At 32.4% G+C, this 19,147-nt stretch overlaps 1 protein-coding gene across 4 annotated transcripts in view; it reads left to right on the top strand.

The window, feature by feature from the left end:
• Positions 1–273: 273 nt before the first annotated feature.
• LOC106137716 (homeobox protein abdominal-A homolog) overlaps positions 274–19,147 on the top strand; it is a 46,435-nt gene continuing 27,561 nt past the window's right edge. The window contains exons 1-2 of one of the 4 annotated variants that reach the window (XM_060946126.1): positions 274–978; positions 7,484–7,516. In XM_060946126.1, coding sequence (XP_060802109.1) covers positions 378–978; positions 7,484–7,516 — 634 coding nt within the window. In that variant the 5' untranslated portion in view covers positions 274–377. Of the gene's footprint in view, positions 979–7,468; positions 7,529–19,147 lie in introns of all 4 variants that reach the window. The other 3 variants (XM_060946125.1, XM_060946124.1, XM_013338621.2) reach the window with 3 other exon arrangements.

Below are 19,147 nucleotides of genomic sequence, written 5' to 3'. Positions count from 1 at the left end.
AACGCGGGGAAGTGCGGGGCCCGGCGCCATTACGAACAATGGCCGTCGAAATGGTCGTTAGCGAATAGCTTTTATCTCTTTCTAATATAAGCCACGCAGGTAGGAATTAATGAGACGGAGAGGGTTCCGGCGCGTCGCCCTTCGCGTATTTGTCATCCCGCTCGCACGCATATACCGCGTTTCTGCTATCTCGCAAGCGGCGCGCGGCAGCGGTAACGCTCGCCACGACGGGGAATTCGGAGTCGTAGAGCCTCATACGCGGGTCATAAACGATCCGCGGCCATAGTAGAGGTGCACGCGCGAGAATCGATCCGAATCGCCGGCGATAAACGCATCTCCCGCGAGGCGATCGTCGCGCGCCGCGTCGCCGCCGAGCGATGAGTTCCAAGTTCATCATCGATAGCATGCTCCCAAAGTACCACCAGCAGTTCCATCACCAAAATTTGTTCGCGGGTGCTGGGGCGTCGCCGATAGAGGCGTCGCTTTCATCTTCTTTATCGTCGTCGCTCTCGACGTCGCTGTCTTCGAGTCTTTCTGGCGGGCTGGGGGCAGCGGCTTTGGGAGCTGGCTCTCCGGGGGCAGGAAGCCCGCAGCGGTCATCATCATCGTCATCGGCGTCGCCGGGTGCGCCGTCGAGGATGTATCCTTACGTTTCCCACCACCAGCAGTTCGCGGGATCAGTACCGTTCACGGGCGCCGGAGGCTTGTCTGCAGCGGATGACAAGAGTTGCCGGTACCCGACGGCGGTAGGAGGTGATCCGATGGTGAATTACGCACTGGGTCAGCATAATGGCGGGGCGGCGGTATCGGCGGCGTCGGCTAGCATGGCAGCAGCAGCTCAGTTCTATCACCAGGCAGCGGCGTCGGCGGCTTCAGCGGCTACGGCGGCCACCGTGGATGCTATGGGGGCGGCGTGCGCCCAGCCCTCGGCCCAGCCGCTACCAGATATACCGCGGTATCCGTGGATGTCCATCACCGGTAAATAATTTACTCCTTGACTTGCATGCTGGTTGTTTCATTCTGAAAGTAGAAATGAAATTTATGTTGCTTTTTTATCGGATAAAATTGCTTGTTACAAAATCCATATTTTAGTAGTTTAATACAGATACCTAAGTACTTAGAAGTAGATTGTTAATTACTTGTTTATTTATTTACATATATCCAGATTAGGTACTTTTTATGATGTGTTGTAGGTACGTTTTTTTTTATTTATGTGAATTTAGATCACAGATCATTAGTTTAAATGATCTGTGATTTACCAATCGAAATCTTTGACTTTCCTATATTAACTCTGATACTCTGTATAAAAGGCAAAGACGCGTTACGACATTAGTACTTATCAAAGCACAGCTCATTTTAATAGCTCACCTTTTAATAGATTCTACTGAAATTTGTAAGATACATAGCCACCGACTAAGACAGAATATGTATCTCATTAAGAAAACAGGTATATAGGTTTACCTGATAACCTGCTAATCGATAAAAAATAGTTTTTCTTTGGTGCGCAGGACCTAGTTATTACCTTTCATATTTCTCAATAATCTTATAGGTGTAGGTAGTAGGAACACCAAAAAGAAAAGATAAAAACCAATAAATAACCTCCTAAAGTTATTATTACCAAGTATATGTACCTACATCTATGCAATAAGCTGCGAAGTAAATCACCAATTACATACGTAGGTGTAATTAACACTACTTTAAGGGAACACACTCATTAAATGTATCATTTAATAGCCAATAGTAGGTAGTATCGAGAACCAATACCTAGATCTTACCTGTTTCCCGACATCTAATTAAAGCAAAAAAGAGGCTACTACTTAATTACGAATGAGTAACTTAAATTACAAATGCAGGTACTGAAATTATTCAGTCCGGTGCTATTTGAACTTCAATGAATTCAATGAACCAATTAGAAAAAATCCCTAAATAAAAATAATCTTAGCTAGAAATTACAAAATAACTAAACCACTTTATGGTACTGAACCGAAAAATAAAATTAATTTGAATAGGTAGGTATATTCTATTTGTTCCAGAAAATAGAGCATGGGATAAATATTCCTAAAAATTTTTTTTTTTTATTTCACAAAAAGTTACGATTACCTATATAAAATGAGTTGGAAAGTTTAAATAGATGAGTAATCGTTCGCAAAGTGTCTCAGTTCTCATATAAAAGGGCTATAAAACAATAAGTAGGCTATAAAGTCAACAATGCTACCGCCACGACGCCGGCTATTGCCCGCCCAGCCCGCCGTCGGCTCCCACACTTGGGCGGGTTGCCTTGTGGAACTACCTTACACCTCTCGTAAAACAGTATTTACTGTTCTATTCATGTTATTTGCATGTTTCCATTTCACTGCATTTTTAAAACGGAAAATACAATTTAATTAATAAAAAACTTATTAAGAACTTATACTATTAAGAGTACTTCTAATTAAACTAAATTTATGAAATAATGGACTATTATAATAATTTCAATCAGCATACAAAATGTTATTTGGTCATAAAATTAATGTTTTGTTTGTTGATTTTATTTACCTACATCCTTACAATAGTTTAAAAAAATTATAAGGTGTATTTTCATAGGTTAAATATTTTTTTAGTTAAACTTCTTTGAACATTGATTGCCTTTAATTGATGTAATTTCTGTTTAATTGATTTACTTACTACTAATATTTTTTAAATAAATAAAACCAACAGTAAAATAAATTATTATAAATTTATTTAATTCCACATTTTTATGAGTTTAATCTAATAATATTATAATAATATTACTTATATAATACTTAAAAAACCCCTCCAAATTGTAAAAACGAACTAAAACGCATATGTTGTGCGGCTGTTTTGTACAAAGTGAGTTATAGTCCAGTGGAGCTATTAAAAATGATAACAACAATGAGTCATGATAGTTACATAACCTAGGTCACAGTTAAAATGCTAGACCAATTTAAATTGCATTTTAAATATTTTGGCGATACGTCATGTGGGGTCTACTTGGTATCCAAAAAAGGCTAGCTATTACAGCAGTAAATGGTCTGTATGCTTAGCATACAATACTACTATTATTTTTTACTTGCAGTTTTATTACCGATTTATCTTTTGCAATATTTACATGCCAGCCATTGCGGGTTTAGTGTGACATTAATATGCATTTTACCTTTTCGACGTCTTACTCTACATTTATTCTTGTTATTTTTATTAAATATATAATTTTTTTTTTTTGCATTTTTTTAAAATATGTTGAATTTTATTAACGCGTTATTAAAAACTTACAATATAGATAATAATAGTGATTTATATTGCACATATTTTATTATTATATTTATTTAAATATAATAAAAATTATAAGTAGTGTATTTAATTAATAAATTATACATTTGTGAGTATTAATGCGTTACAGTTAAATTAGTGGTCAATAGTTCAACTAAACAAACTTTAAACACGGCTTTAGATTTAATTAAAAAATAATTTATGAAGTTAATGCTCGTTTTATATTAATTAAAGTCACGTTGACACAAATATATTTCTTTTTTAATTGAGAAATACCTACATTATTAAATACTAACAATATTTATTATTTAAATTTTAATAATAACAGTACTCAACTGTATTTTTATTCATTTACTTTACAATTTTTTACTTCATGAAGAGAATTATTTTCTCTAAGTATTTTATCTCTTTTTCTTCTCCGCCCAAGCGTTCCCCCGGTCTCATCCCAGCCTTACTGCAGAGACCCAGGACCGCTACTCCTATCATCTCCTAAGCGATTTGACAAGATTACTTGTTTTTACACAGTGCAACTGCCGTCTGGCCTCCACAACCCTAGAGAAAAACCATAACTTGCCGTAAGATAGGCATAGTTTCACGGTGTCTTATCCCATGATCGACTTCTAGGTACGATCTGCACGGGAAGGGAAGCAGCTAGCATATGTTTTTCTTTCTTCTTTTGCTCCCTGACTTGAATCTTATCGTACGTGAGATATACATTAAAAATATTGAACAAGTTTGTCGTGACGTTTGTCTTTCCATCGCCAGACATGAGTCGCAATCGTACACGAGATAAACATTCCAAAATGAAGAAAGTAGACGAATGGCCTGTTTATAAAAATAACTTTTACAGCCGATGCGAGGAAAAACACGAATCAAAATCGTTCCAGAGCCGACCTTGCTGGCACATGTGTGCAATTAATAACGTTGACATCTTAAAAAACTCATAATCAAAGGCTATGGAGACACGTAACAGGCTCATAGCTCAGTTAAATTATACAAAATGGCCTATAATCGACTTGTTTTTATTTAGAAATAGTCTATTTTCGTGATTTGTAGCTAATGCTGTGTTATAAAAGTGTCCGGAGCGATGTGAGCAGGGATTCGTCTCGGAGATCGAAAATAAAGTGGCAGGTGCCGACAAAGTGGCGCGCGCGCATCCACATCTAAAATGGCGGAGACGTCACGATACACAGACATTTATTTGCTGAAGCAAAAGATAAGGAATAAGATAGAGAAAGAGTATTTATGTGCTCTACAATAATTTGGCAGAAAAACAGCACATAATTTTTGATTAAGAAATTTATTCAAATTTTATGCATTTCAGTATATATATATAATTCTATTATGCAAAAAAAAATTATACAACTGGCAAACTTTAATATTTTTCTAAAACGCGGGTTTATATTTAGGTGACATATAAAGCGCAAATAGAATAGATTTGAAAACTTCACTGATGAAAATGAAGTTCATTTACTATGCAATAAATATAGGTAGAGATATAATTCAAATAATAAGATCAAAGTACATAACTTTTATTCTAAAAAAAATTAAAATTTAAGTAAAGATAAAAATTAATCCAATATCCTCTATTCATTCAAACTTCTGTGTACTAACCAACTTGGTGTATCTGATTGTGTGCCGTAAGAACAAGTTCGACCACATGTGTGCGTTCCCAAAGCGCATGCGTCAAATAAAGATGGCGGGCAGCGTGGCCAATCAGAAGTCGCCGAACGCGGAACCCACATGTTAGCTAGTGCTCGCTATTGATTGCTATTTGTAGCACTTTATTAATTACTATCTAATGCCATATTGTCTGATATTTGCTGCGTCTATTAGCTTGTTTATCACGGATTTTACCACCACAGACCCTGTAACTAATAAACGGATATTTATCTAGTAATAAACGGAGTTTTATCTGGTGTTACGTAAACACAATTTAATATGATTAAAATGCAATGTGTTCATAAAACAAAATATGTTAAATTTAAATATAATAAAATAAAGTTTACTTACATAGATATTTTACACCGACAGAATGATCTATTCTTTAAAGATTGAAAGGTACTTAATCTAGTCAAATATTGGCAATACTCGCGCTTCAAAAACTACTTAGAAGAATTTTCTTACAGAAATACCTATATGTTGATCGATTTGTATTTACTGATCTCAAATTCAAATAAATTTTCATAGTGTCATTTATCTAGGTATATCAAATAATTAAATCTCCTTTTTTCTAATAGCGATAACATATAATGTACAAATCATATAAGTATGTTCTAGAAAAAAAAAACCGTTTTATTCAAAGCTAATTGTGTAATAATAAAACTTCAGAGAAACAACACAATTAACAATCAAAATGTTATAATTAAGTGATTATAATTACTATGTGAATAAATAAAATTTTCATGTTTCTACTGCACATAAAATTATTTTATCACCTAATTTATGGGGTCAAAGAACTAAAAGTAACGAGTGCACACCTTTTTTCTTTTCTTACGAGGTTTAACATTGTTGCAAAGTTACAAAAAAAAAACTATAAAAAATCACGGTTGAAAAATAACATCACTATCTTCCTCTCGTGAAATATGAACCTGATATGGAACTCTTAACCTTTTCCGTTTTAGAGTTGCGACTCGGAGAAATACGACTTTCTTGGAGTTTCCAATGAGGGCCCGCCATCTTATCTCCAAAGAACGACTAGTTGATTTGTGAGTATCGATACCTACATGGTACCGCACTCGATAACTCGATTTTTATTCACATCGCGTGTAATTAACGAGTGCACTCGAACGATACAGTTTAAATGTTTCCGATCGGTAGAACTCATTAAATTTAAAAACACATACAATTAAAACTGGGTTTCGTATGTGTAATCTTGTTTCGCGGACTTTTATTTATGTTGATAAATCGTAAGTGATAATGACTTAAATATGGAACAAAAAAATTGTCACACGGTTTCGGTAATCAGTGTTTCATTAGGTATAAATATTGTGCAGGTGCAGTTGAACTGTCTCTTAGTAACTGTTATTATTATGTTTCAATTATTTACACTGTTGGAAAAGGTGCAGGGAAGTTACTTTTTGTATGATTTTGTGAAATGTTGGCATACAATTATATTACAAAAATCATTCACCTATTCGATCATGTTTACCATTAAACTGTTATTACTTGACTACCGATGATACCGACCGATACCGACTACCGATTTATTAAATATAATGACATTAAATAAATATTCATTCTTATCATAAAATTTAAATTCAAAGTAATACCTATATCATTCTACCACGATGTTGATAAAATTTAAGTCATAAATTTCTTCTACGAATTCAATTATCTTTTTGCTTGATAAAAATAAAACAACAACGATTCAGATTATGGCAATCTTCGTTAGGTAGAGCTATGTTTTTGTTTTATTTCTGATCGCTCGAAATATATTTTGACTGAATGCAAAAACACCCAATGTCTCTATCTAAAAAAGGATCGTTTTGGGTACCTACCTATATATAATTTTTAGTTTCGAATATAATTAATACATATATAGTTTCAATCTTTATGGTATAGTGTGCTGCCATTTTGATTTAAAAGGGCAGATGATATGTTGCTGTTCCATCTAGGACTTAAAGTTTCAGGTGCTTTAGGTATATAGGTACTTATTCGTCTATAAGCATTCATTATGAAATACACTATAGAGTTTAACATTAATTTAATATAACTATTTTTTTTAATCCTTTAATTAAGCAACTTTTTATTTTATTAATAACTTTACTTTATTGATTCATCTCTTTTGAGAAAGTTATAATCATGCTTAAAGTAACATTTTCTGCTGTAGCTTCTTTCTGTAATTGCATGTGTGTGAACTCAGCTTTTTTATTTCTCATAATTTTACAAAACGAATCATAACTGTTATACTGTTTACTTTTCTAGGCAAAACTGTACTTGTGTTACGTAGGTTATATACTTTCTGCATTATAATAAATTATTAGAGTAAGAGTTTTTTCTAAGTCTGGTTGGGACTTATAGCTAATTTTTGATTCAGAATATAGCTCACTTATGATTTATGTTCTTTTTTACAACGAAGATCACTAATTTCTGAACCACAAGAGTTTCTGATAGAAGGTCAGATTTTATTGTTCGTCATGTTTCAATGTTATGCATGTACCTTAGCCGGCGAGTGAACTAGCAATACGATTGATAATAGATTTTCCATTTCCAGATTGGATGAGCCCCTTCGACCGCGTGGTCTGCGGTGAGTTCAATGGTATTTATCGTTTCAAATTTATTTTCTTTTAGTTTTAAGTATATTTAGCTTAGATATAAATTACTTGACACACGTAGAACTTAATCTAAATTACTAATTACTAATTCTTTGGTGGAACTGTTATAAGTAGGTAAATTGTGAATTTAACTACATCTTAGATTAATTGAGATATTAATACTTTATATGATTTATAAATTAATCATGATCAGGTCTTTTGCTATACGCTATTTAAGATTCTGCCGTAATGAAATTGTATGTTGCCAAAGTCATTTCAATGTTTTATGAAGCTGTACTTACACGCTTATGAAATACAGATTGTCACTTAGTAACTAATTTATTTGTGATTTATATTTAGTTTTTCGTGTGTCAAGTTTACAGGTATGTTACATCGAAAGTCCAAAGCCTATTATAACTTTCTGTTGCAGTTATTAATTTTATATGGCTTCATTGAATTTTTGCAAAAAACTATACCAGTTTCTTGAGGCTTTTCCATAAAACTAAATAATGATGGATGTGTTTGTTCTTTCATTTCATTGGCTCATCAGTGATTATAGGAAGCTGTACCAAGTCTTTTTACCAATGTTTATAATCGTATAAATTCGCATTTTATGCCATCTTAGAATTATTACTTTTCGAATATAATTTGATTCTCGATTGACTAATCACAACATTTATAGGCTTATTTGCGTATTTTTTTGTACTTAACCGATTTCACAGCTTTATATCGAAAGTAGCACTTGAAAGGGTTTCAGATTCGCAAAGAACACAATCTTTCTCTTGAACAAAAAATTAACGCGCAATAAAATAACAGTAGAAGGCCACAATGTGGATAAAAAGATCTTTGTAGTTACACAAAATAATTAGCTATAATTCAAATAGGACAAATCCATACTAAACAAATATTGCTTACTAGTTTATTAATTGAAAAAAGTTAAAGTTTAAAGAAAGTTGATAAACAAAAACCAAACAGAAGCATTCTATCTGCAAAGAAATGTCTAAAACATAAATGAAAGAATCACCTTTCATAAAAAAAGAACGTCAACAACGCAGCATGTTTTTTTCAAAAGCAACAAACAATTTTAATGTCTTTTGTGTTCTTGTGCAAATTTGCAAAAAAGTAAAGAAAGGGTTTAAATTTCGCAATGAACACAAACTTTCTAATAGAAAAAAACAAACAGTGGGTCAGTGGGACCGAACATTTAAGTTTTTTTATTATAAAAGCTGTTTTATTTCATCTTCTGTTTACATGAAAGAGTGATTTTTTACCTGTCGTTTTTACATTGATATCTAAAATTTTACTGGGTATATTGTAAAATCTGGGTACGTGGGTATAATTTATTTCATATTCCGAATATTACTTACTAATGTAAAAAGCGTATTTGCAGGAAAATGTAGAATACCCACCTACGAATGAATCTGAATTAATCTTTTTTATACGAGAATCCATGATACAATATTAAATCTGACACAAAAAATAAGTAATCGAACCCGATTTCATAAGATTTCAGAATTTTAATCTTCATATTATAAGACCTAGGCAGTACAAAACGTTACAGCTTTTTGCGATCAAAATAATCGATTGATTATTCTCTTTCTAAAGTAAAACTTCAAAAAATTTATAACACCCTAAACACAAAATAAAAATTCAAAAAGAGCCGACTGCGCAAATTGCTACTTTCCCTCGATTTACTAAAAATATTTCAAAAAACTGAACAAAAGCTCACGGCAATGGGGTTGCGCAAAATCTCCTTTTGTTCGAAACAGCCATCCTTTGTGCTGCTTGTTTACAAATAAGGTTAAAGTCAAAGGGTTTTAAATCACAAGTCGAAGCTTGAAAGGAGTTTAGAAGGCTATTGTTTTGTTGGCACGCTCGCAAATTACTTTATTAGGAACGTTAAACCACAAAATAATGAGCGTACAGGATTTTTCTGATTGAAAAAAAAAAATAAGCTAAGTGACAGTAATCAAATATACCTAACGTTTAAGATGGAGTTTTTGATTTGTTAAAATAATATATGAAAGTGTGGCCGAATAATTTTAACAATTGTCTCAACAAACAGCGCCAAAAGTCAAGTTTGCAGGTATATTTTCAGGACATATTTTCTTGCTTTTCTCGGAAATTTTCGGTCATATCAAATTAGTACTATAGGTTACACTGTTAAAGCCGAATGTATCATCTTGGTCTACTAAGAGATTTCGTTTTGATAAATTTGCTTTTCAATGTTGCATAAGAACGTCAATGTTTGAGTCATTATATATTTTGAGACGACTTGTAAAATGAACCTGGTTTTTTAATGTTTTTTTCACAAATTATAGATACGTCTTTATTGGATATTCTTCTGTATTTTAAATATTCTGTAGTAATGCGGCGTTCGGCGAAAGTCGATATTGCCCAAATCGCAGTCAAAACATCGTTTGTTATCATATGGCTGCACACGTGAGTAAGGCTCGCAAGCTTTGTTCGAATAAGAGAACGTACATTTTACGCTCTGCATGAATCATCAGTACTGGGAATATCTTTAATTTTATAATAACTAAGTCTTGTTTTGTTGCCCCACATCATTGAAATATTTTTTTAATATGCTAATAACGATAACCTTGTTTAGTTATGACTGTAGTAACATTGACCTTGCAGTGCCAAAAGGCTTGAGTAAGTACTATCAGTGTCTAACAGTACAAATGTTACGCAAAACACCTTATCTAAAAACTGCGACTACAACAGCTCTGTGACAACACCTAACATGTGAAAGAAACCATACATGAGTAGAGTACGCGTGCGACAGACAATGTAACGTGAACACATTAGAATTGTTTTCGTTTACATAAAACTGTCTTGAACGAATTTACTGCGCATAAACGGCATGCAGCATTTATAAACGTTATAATCAACGTTATTACACCAAAGATCCAAACAAAACAGATTATCATAACACTTTCGGAGTTTATAAAAGACATTTTACGAGCTCATAACAATTAAGGCCTAATCACTGTCAATCGTAATGGATGTAATAAAGTGATTGACGCTAGTGAAAAAAAAGTTTGTCCGCGAACAATAACTGTTGAGAATTGACCATAAAGTGGCGACCTTGTGGCAATAAAAATTTAACGAGCCAAGCCTGTAGTAGTACACACAGGCGGATTCGTGGACGCAGACGTGACTGTCATGGAAACAGCTGGTGGCGCATCTGTGCAGGCGTTAGACATGGATTGGCAATTAGAAGTAAAGAGTTGGGATCTACAAGCCTTGATTTATGAGCCGCTTTTTGTGCATAAAACGAAAAGAAATCTAACGGAGCTTCATTCAAGTCAGGCGTCTATTTTTGTGGTTTGTTTCTACTGAGTCGTCGTTTGTTGCATTTACTTTGAATACGTTTATTTTCACATTCATTGAGTCGTGTTGGAAGAATTTTGAGAATAAAGATTTCAATGAACATTTGAAGCATAATCTTGTCACCGCCATGCTAATCTCCATAACTACATGGTCTAGCTTATCTCAAAGCTTACTATTTCTTATTTTCACTCTTTAAAAAAGCAAATGTGAGCGAGATAAAAGCTGAGACGTCTTACTTTATTCGAGAGTATTTTAAAGTGAAATGTCTTTACTACTACAAGCCTATTAGTATCTAGTAAAGGACAATGTGCACACATACGCTCACGTTTGTCGTTCAAGGCTGTTGTTATTGTTGCTTTTTGCTAGTTACGTCAGTTACTATTTTTAGAGAGTAAAATCTAGGTTTGTCGACCTCAACTTTGAGTGACAAATTTTTTTTTGATGTAATAATTTAGGTTAAAAATTTTCCCGAGTTTATTTCGTTATTATTCATTACGATCTTAACAAATATTGTTTCTATTTATTCAGTCAGAATATCATGACGAGTTTTTTAATAATGTTATTCTACTTTTTTGTTACGTAAAACATTGGAATGTGTATTCTTAAAATTACCTATAAATAAAAAATTATGAATGCTTATAAAATTCCAAATACCTGCTTGGCACAGATCCATTTTTAACTATGAATGAATTTTGTAGGAAGCAGCTAACGTAGATGAAAAGTTTTGTATAGCTATTTGTTATATCGCTTTATTAACTATTATGATTTGCTTAAATCGGATTAGTTTAGGTAGATAGGTATTGTGTTTTTGTTTATTCACATACAACAAATTATTAAATTAAAGAATAATATAAAATGTTTGCATTATTTTAAGAAAATATGTAATCAAACTATGTATTGTATATATTTCCGTTAATAAATAGAATTTGGTTTTTACTTAAAATATTAAAATATAGATTAAATTATTAGAATTACCAATAAAACCATTTTAAATTCTGCTACGCAGACGAAATAACGCAATGGGGAGTCACTTATGATTTAATTATGCAGTCAAAAATTCTGAATATCGAATTAGATGGATTCCGAATAACATAATTAAAAATTCCTCCATTACTACGTTCATAACGCAGATGATTTATTATCTCGATGTTATGTCGACATATATTTAAATTTACTTTTTAATATTCTTGGCACAGCGTCAAGTTTCCGTGCTGCACACAATAGGACTGTGATATAGAAGGACATTCTGTGGACACGTCTGCATTATTTATATAATTATATAATGTTGCTTGTACACAGTAATGTTTATATAAGTTTTTACATACATGTATTAAAAATCATATAGAAATCCCACACGCTTTCAAGTCTTGGTTGACATCTATAATAGAATTCTGTGACTTTTGGACAGCCGTTTTCTTTACTATTATTTTATATTTTCTACTAGGAATTAATTATTGTTTATCAATTTAAATATTCAATTCAAAAGAAGCTATAGTGGTAAAGAAGGTAATAGGTATGAGTACGATTTTGTTAAGTGATCCCCGCATATTTTAAATATTTCATGATTTTGGAAAAATAACTCTAATTTTGTAGATCTATAAATTGTGAATATCTATTTTCTACGTCAATATATAACTTGACCATTCCTATTACGCATAATAAAATTAATAGCGTTATTGTGAGTGGAAATCAATTGAGCTAATTCTCAGAGTAATTAATGCATAATGAATCCAACAATGTTGTGGCTGTGTATTATAGTCAATTAAAAACCTTTTATTATTGGCTGATTTATGCTTAAAAAAACTATATTTTGATTTTTTATAATCTAGAATAACAGTAAAACGACATTTTCCCGTCTGTTTGTATAGGAATAACTCCTAATAAATATGTAAGTTCGACTTCAAATTTATTTAGGAACTCTTACTTTTTTAGTTGTATTATATATGCTATGAAATTTTTTATGTCGATATATATTAATGTATCTTACACATATGTTTCAAACCTTATACCTTATATACCCTTTTTTCTCTACTCACATTTTTTCACTCATAAAACAAACCTATTAATATTCATTTTATGATACATAAATTATCTTCGAGCAAGCGTTGAAGTTCTTAGTAAAAGTTTCTCACGTGCATGTATGAAGGTATGTCTAATGGGGAAAATCGAACATCACTTTGCAATTTTAATTCGCATCCTGTTGATGTAAAAGCTAAATTTTATTACCAATAGATCTTTGTGGTGTATTGTTTCAGTACACGGCAAATACAAACATTTCACATAAAATGTGCAATGACTGCACAATGGTTTAATAATTCATTATTCAATACAGATTATAAGAGACAGACTTTTATCTAGGTATATATTTTTTGTTTTAATATGGCAACGCATTGCTTTATACTTATTTATTTAATAATCGTATGAGTTGACCTAATTTTTACCTACTTCTAATATTTAAAAAAATGTTTTTTAATCATACAGAATGTTTTTTCTAAATTGACCATATTTATAAAATTATTTCCTAAATATTTTGATGGAATAAATGTAATGAGAATTTAATAATTAAACTTTTTTCAAATAATTCAAAAACATAAGAAATAAGAAAACATTGCTTAGAAATCGTTGGTGTTCTGTAAATTAGTATTATACTTACAATTGTCATAACTTTGTTGGCTAGTTGCCTGCTAGTAGATGTAACACAGGTCAACAACCTCTAGCGGCGTAGAAAGTTCTTCACTTGCCTCTGAAATTGTCATATATTTAAAGAAAAAAATAATTTCAAAATAATTTTCAATATGATAAAGTGACTCATTAAATAAAATTGGATTTTTAAATATTGAATTTAATATAGGGTTTTGACATCGGCGAAAATAATTTTACAGTTTTACAGTTTTGTCCAAATACTTTTTTAAATTTTCAATTAAATAATATTTTATATATATTTTTTAAATATCCCTTTTTTCTAGCCAAAATAAACTTTCATGTTTATGTATATGCTTGTTGGAATACTCGTAGATGACAATGATTTCTTCTTTTTTGATTATATTACATATTTTTGGGTTATTTTCTCTGGGAACACTCAAACAACTATTGAAAATATTAACGAAGTACTTTACAACTACAACATATTACTTCCTCATATGCTCACCTCTATTATATTAAATTTCAACCTTAATTCTTCACTGCAAGTATTAAATTTGCGTGGGAAATGTCATCTAGTCGAGACGTGACTCAATCGCGGCCACAGGCATTGTTCAGTCGTCGAACCTCTAGAAAGCTTTTCTGTATTGCAGAAGAAGGAGAGTACAGATATAATTTCATTTATTTGGCTAAGAAATAGAGCATACACCACTAGCCTTTTAAATAAAGCAGCCTTCGCAAAGCATATAAACAGGAAAGAATTTAAGACAAGGATGGAATCATTGATATTTTTACGAATAGTTGAATTTTACGCTGTATTTAGAAATACATAGTTTAAAAATTACTGGAACCTACTTATAAATACGAAATTGCATTTAATAGCCAGAAAAAAGATTATAACATTGATTAAAATTAAGATTTTATCCAATTGATATATAATAGATTGTATTCAGAACGGTTTTAAAATCTGTAATAATAATGAAATAGGTATAAGCTCCAATATATTTTTCAAGTATTCTATTAGTATTAATAGCAGTGATATCTACAGGAAAATATAAAAATATTCTAAATACAGAAAATCCTGACCCAGCCCATGTTACTGGTACCTATATGAACTAGCTACCTAACGTTCGTCTGTCATTGACTGTGCGTTTTTCGTAGTTATTCGCCTGTACTCTCCTTATTTTTTTGATTCGCTACGTTATGCTAATGTCGCTTCAGACTCGTCTGCCAATACTTTGAATTCATTTTATCTGTCTGCTATGATTCGAATATCCTATGGTAATGGCATGTACGAGACAGTTTATTGCACTGCATCAAATTAACCGTATTGTTTTGTATTCAGTGATGTTGGTTGGTGACAGAAATTGGTTAGTCGGTGTTATTATACTGGTTAGTGGAAAACATCAGTTTAGATAAAGTATTTATAAACAAACACAAGCTTTGAACTTGTTTCGGGGATAGCTCATTTTGCGTGATTTATCTTAATTTTTTTTATTTTATGTATATCTATTTTTATAGTTATTGTTAAAAGGCAAATACACCTTACTGCATTAGTACCTGGTCCCTTTCTTTTGCAAAATTTAAAACCAGCTTGATTTGTTTGCAACTATCGTTATTTATATTAACCAAAAACTATTTATAACAAATAATACAATGCGAAGGTACAATATTTGATAGATAACCGATATTTACCTTAAATGCTTTCTAATGATTTAATAGAAAGTAAAGATGCTTATCACGTCATATGCTCTTAATATAATAAAACACTCCAATTTAAAAGTCAGCAAAAATCAGTTAAAATTTAGCCAACGCTGCATCTAATATGTAATTATACTTCAGTTTACTATGCAACCCCGATTTGCATATAGAATTAAATATTAATTTAAATGAGCTTAGAATATATGACTACCGCTCTACTAAACAAACACTGGAGTCTCTGGTACATAAACAGTTTTCACCAAAACATGTTAGCTTAGAGTCCTAAGTAAACCTCGGCAAATTCATCGGCCATATATTTCGGGGGGAGTAAATAGTGATCTGAAACTGCTATTAGTTTCGCTAAGACGTCTGACTTTGGCGATAACATACAATATCATAAGTGTCGATTGGGCTCAAAGGGATTAAATGAAACGAGTACAATTTATATCTCTATTACCGTGGGTATTGTTTATACGACTGACCACGGCCAAACATGCTGCGAAAACATACGCTTGAGATTAAAGGTGGAACACGGCCGGATAAAGTTGAACCGTGTTTAGGAGTTAAACATTGATTTTTAACGTTCTTCCATGTGTGGTTGCATTGTAGTTTGTTTACAGCACTCTCAGCGTTTCCAGTTTGCATAACCCGGGGGTAGTCTCAATAAAAACAAATTGCCGTTGACCAGGGCCGCCATTATACACGTACGAGGAAGGCGACACGCTTGAAGGTGATTTACTGACATTTTCACGAGCTGCGTGTCGTTATATTCAAATGAGTCTGTGTACTTTTACTGAGTTTATGCGATGTGATAGTAAAATTAGATAGCGTTTGATTAATAGGTTGGTATTCAGTCACGAAATAATTGTCAGAGTTTAAAAGAAACTATTCCAAAATATCTATGTATTATAATGTTAGTAAAAACTATCCTATTACCTACCATTCATAAAGCTATCGAGACTCCATTCACAGTTAAATATATTTCTTCGGAAATAAATAAATATCATGGCAGAGGCATTACATTACAGGCGGTTAGGCTCGGTCTACGCGACGCAGCATTAATCTGTGAGATACAATCGCAGGCAGAACGTTGGGCGTAAATCTCCGATACAGATCTTGATATACTGTACTTACCTGCTAGGGGACGATACCATAAGCCTTACGGAATAAGACTGCGACACCTCGGTTCTTATCAGAATAATACATTTCTTAATTTAAATTCTACCTACTTTTACATTATACTGTTGTACTTATGTAGTTATATGTTTATATTTTCGAATTGCAAAATTATTCTAAAGATTGATAAAAATAATTTTTAATTTCGAGAAATCCTCTCTTAGTGCACCCCTGGAGCACATGAAGGACCTACACGCTGAATTTCAGGTCTCTAAACACAGCGGTTTGGGCAATGCGTTGATGTTAGTTAGGATATGACAGTTATTCACTTTCTTCTTTTATATATTTTGATTAGAAAAAAATTATGAACAAATAGCGAATAAAAGTTAATATTACCTAGGTAGGTAATATTAACTTTTATAGAGATATTAGATTTATAAAGATTGCACATGCTGCTATCATATCTATTAGATCTAATCAAATTATCAATTTATTTATTTATTCAATTGCAAAGTAGTGCTTACCTAGTTCCACACCAATGTAAGTAAGTGAAGTTTATTTACAAGCATTCATTCTTCAATGACTCATATGGAGCATGAAATCATCTGTAATGTCAGCAATCGTTTATTTGTTTATACGACAAGCAGAGATAGGTACTTTGTGATTAATACCACAATACACACCTTGTACTTTTGTAAATTATTCGTCAAACACGTTATAACATAACCCAAAATAAAACAAACTTTTAATTGTATTTTCACACTGTTTTATAGTCATCAAGATCGTTATATTTACGTACTGCGGTATAATTAACCACATTCGTGTGACTCAGAAATTTACATCAACACACACAAACAAACCGTAAAACTCATTGAAGAATTTTTAAAGCGAAACCATCTGACCTACCTCTAGAACAAGAAAAGCAACCCTGGCCAATTAAGGTGACATTTAAGTAATTTAATTGGCACTAATAAGAAATTAAATTGTTACTTTATTGTATAGAAACTTAATTGTGTTTCGAGAATTTTTGACGCGATTATACCTTTTGAATTCAGCCGCTTTACTATATTTATAGGACGTTCAACTTCTGAATCAGATTTAATAATTAAGAAACTTAATGGCTCTATCTGTGCTGCTGTTTCGCCGTCAGTGTTCATGTCGTACAAGAGTTATAGTTATAATCTAGTGTCGAGTCGTATAACCTAGGTTTTATGGAAATGGGCGTGGAAAATGTGAGCGGCTCTTGTTAATTACTTTGCTGAGCCACCCATGGTATCTGAAGTCTTTTGATTGTAATCAATAAATCTATTTATAGTCGACTAGCTTTTACACTATAATTTGTTTCCCACGTAGAAAGCACTGTTTACGTTACGTTAATTGCTTTATGTATGCGAAATTACAGGTCGGATTAGGAGTTTCCATTGACAGTTGATAATATCGGGATTTCGCGAGAAAGGGAGAAAACAAAAACTGCATGCGTTTTTTTATTTATATACATAATAATTATAAAGATTAAACAAAAAAAATTTAAAAAAATCACACAGCATTTAAAAAAATACGATGGGAAATAAAAATCTTTTCATCGAGTATTACTGGAGTTATGCTGGCATGTTACTACTCCATCGCCGACATAAATAGTGATGCTTACATCTGTAATCTAGAAAAATATCGATAATGTAAATTGTTTTACTTCAATGAAGATAAAGTAAATACCGTATACTTCAATGAAGCCGTGCTGCCTACGCATTGAGCCCTTGCATGATTATAAAATTAAAACATCATCTATATTAGTATTTCGATTTTAGTGATCCGTAATTTTTAACATCGCCATATATCTTATAAGCAATTTGCTTAAGGCGTTTTGTGGTTCTTCTTCTAAACAATTTTTTTTTTTATTTTCTATTAATTTAATTTATTAGTCTTTAATTTCGCTAGTTACAGTTAATAACTACTGTAACGATGTAATTAGTACAACTTTCGTTTTCAGTTTTACACATAAGCATAAAAATGCCACAAGGACCGTTAAAATCATTTATTGAGAGAACTCAATGTAATTGGCCGCACTCAAAGAGAAAAATGTGAGAAACCTTACAGAAGATTACGATTGCAAAGAAATTCCCAGCGACGCGGTGCGATTGATGTTTTTGTTAGTGATACGGAACACTGCCAATGCGCTTGGGCAGTTTTTCTTTGCCTAGCCATTAGCATATATCGACCAACATAGTGATAAAGACCATATTTGCATAATTTACGATTTGTATCTAAGTTTATGTACGACATGCTGTCGACAGACGCAGATTGTTTTTCGTTCGGAAAGATTTGTGTGTTGTGGTCGTTATTAATATTAATGAAGGGCGGGGAATGGAGGCTTTATTGATTAAACTGGCCAATTTATTCTCATATGTTCTGGGAATTAGTATGTTTGGTCGTTGATTTTAAATTATATGTAGGTAGGAGACAACATGAATGTTGGATCAGTGGTCAGTTCTTCATGTTGTAGGGAGTATTGGAGAATAGGTAAATGGTTTGTGTAATATCTTATTATGTATAAGTAATTTTGCATTATATAATCTGTAGTATTTTTAGCATAGATTCGAATTTATGCCAACAAATACTACAGACAACGTGAGACTTACAAATATGTCCATTCATGCCCGACACACGCAATACGAAGACGACAACCCTTCCGCTGCCGCGGGCAGATAACAAACGAGGTACCAAATCTGAAATTGTAATTCGACAATAAAATCCATGCAATTGATATAATTTTATATAGCTACTCGAGCGTTGTTGCGTAATGTATGTTAGAAGATCCGAGGGGGCATCCGTGG

This window comes from Amyelois transitella, chromosome 10, assembly GCF_032362555.1.
Source record: "Amyelois transitella isolate CPQ chromosome 10, ilAmyTran1.1, whole genome shotgun sequence".
Lineage (NCBI taxonomy): Eukaryota > Metazoa > Arthropoda > Insecta > Lepidoptera > Pyralidae > Amyelois > Amyelois transitella.
The sequence above is the reverse complement of the archived record's forward strand: the minus strand, read 5'-3'. Positions and strand labels throughout refer to the sequence as shown.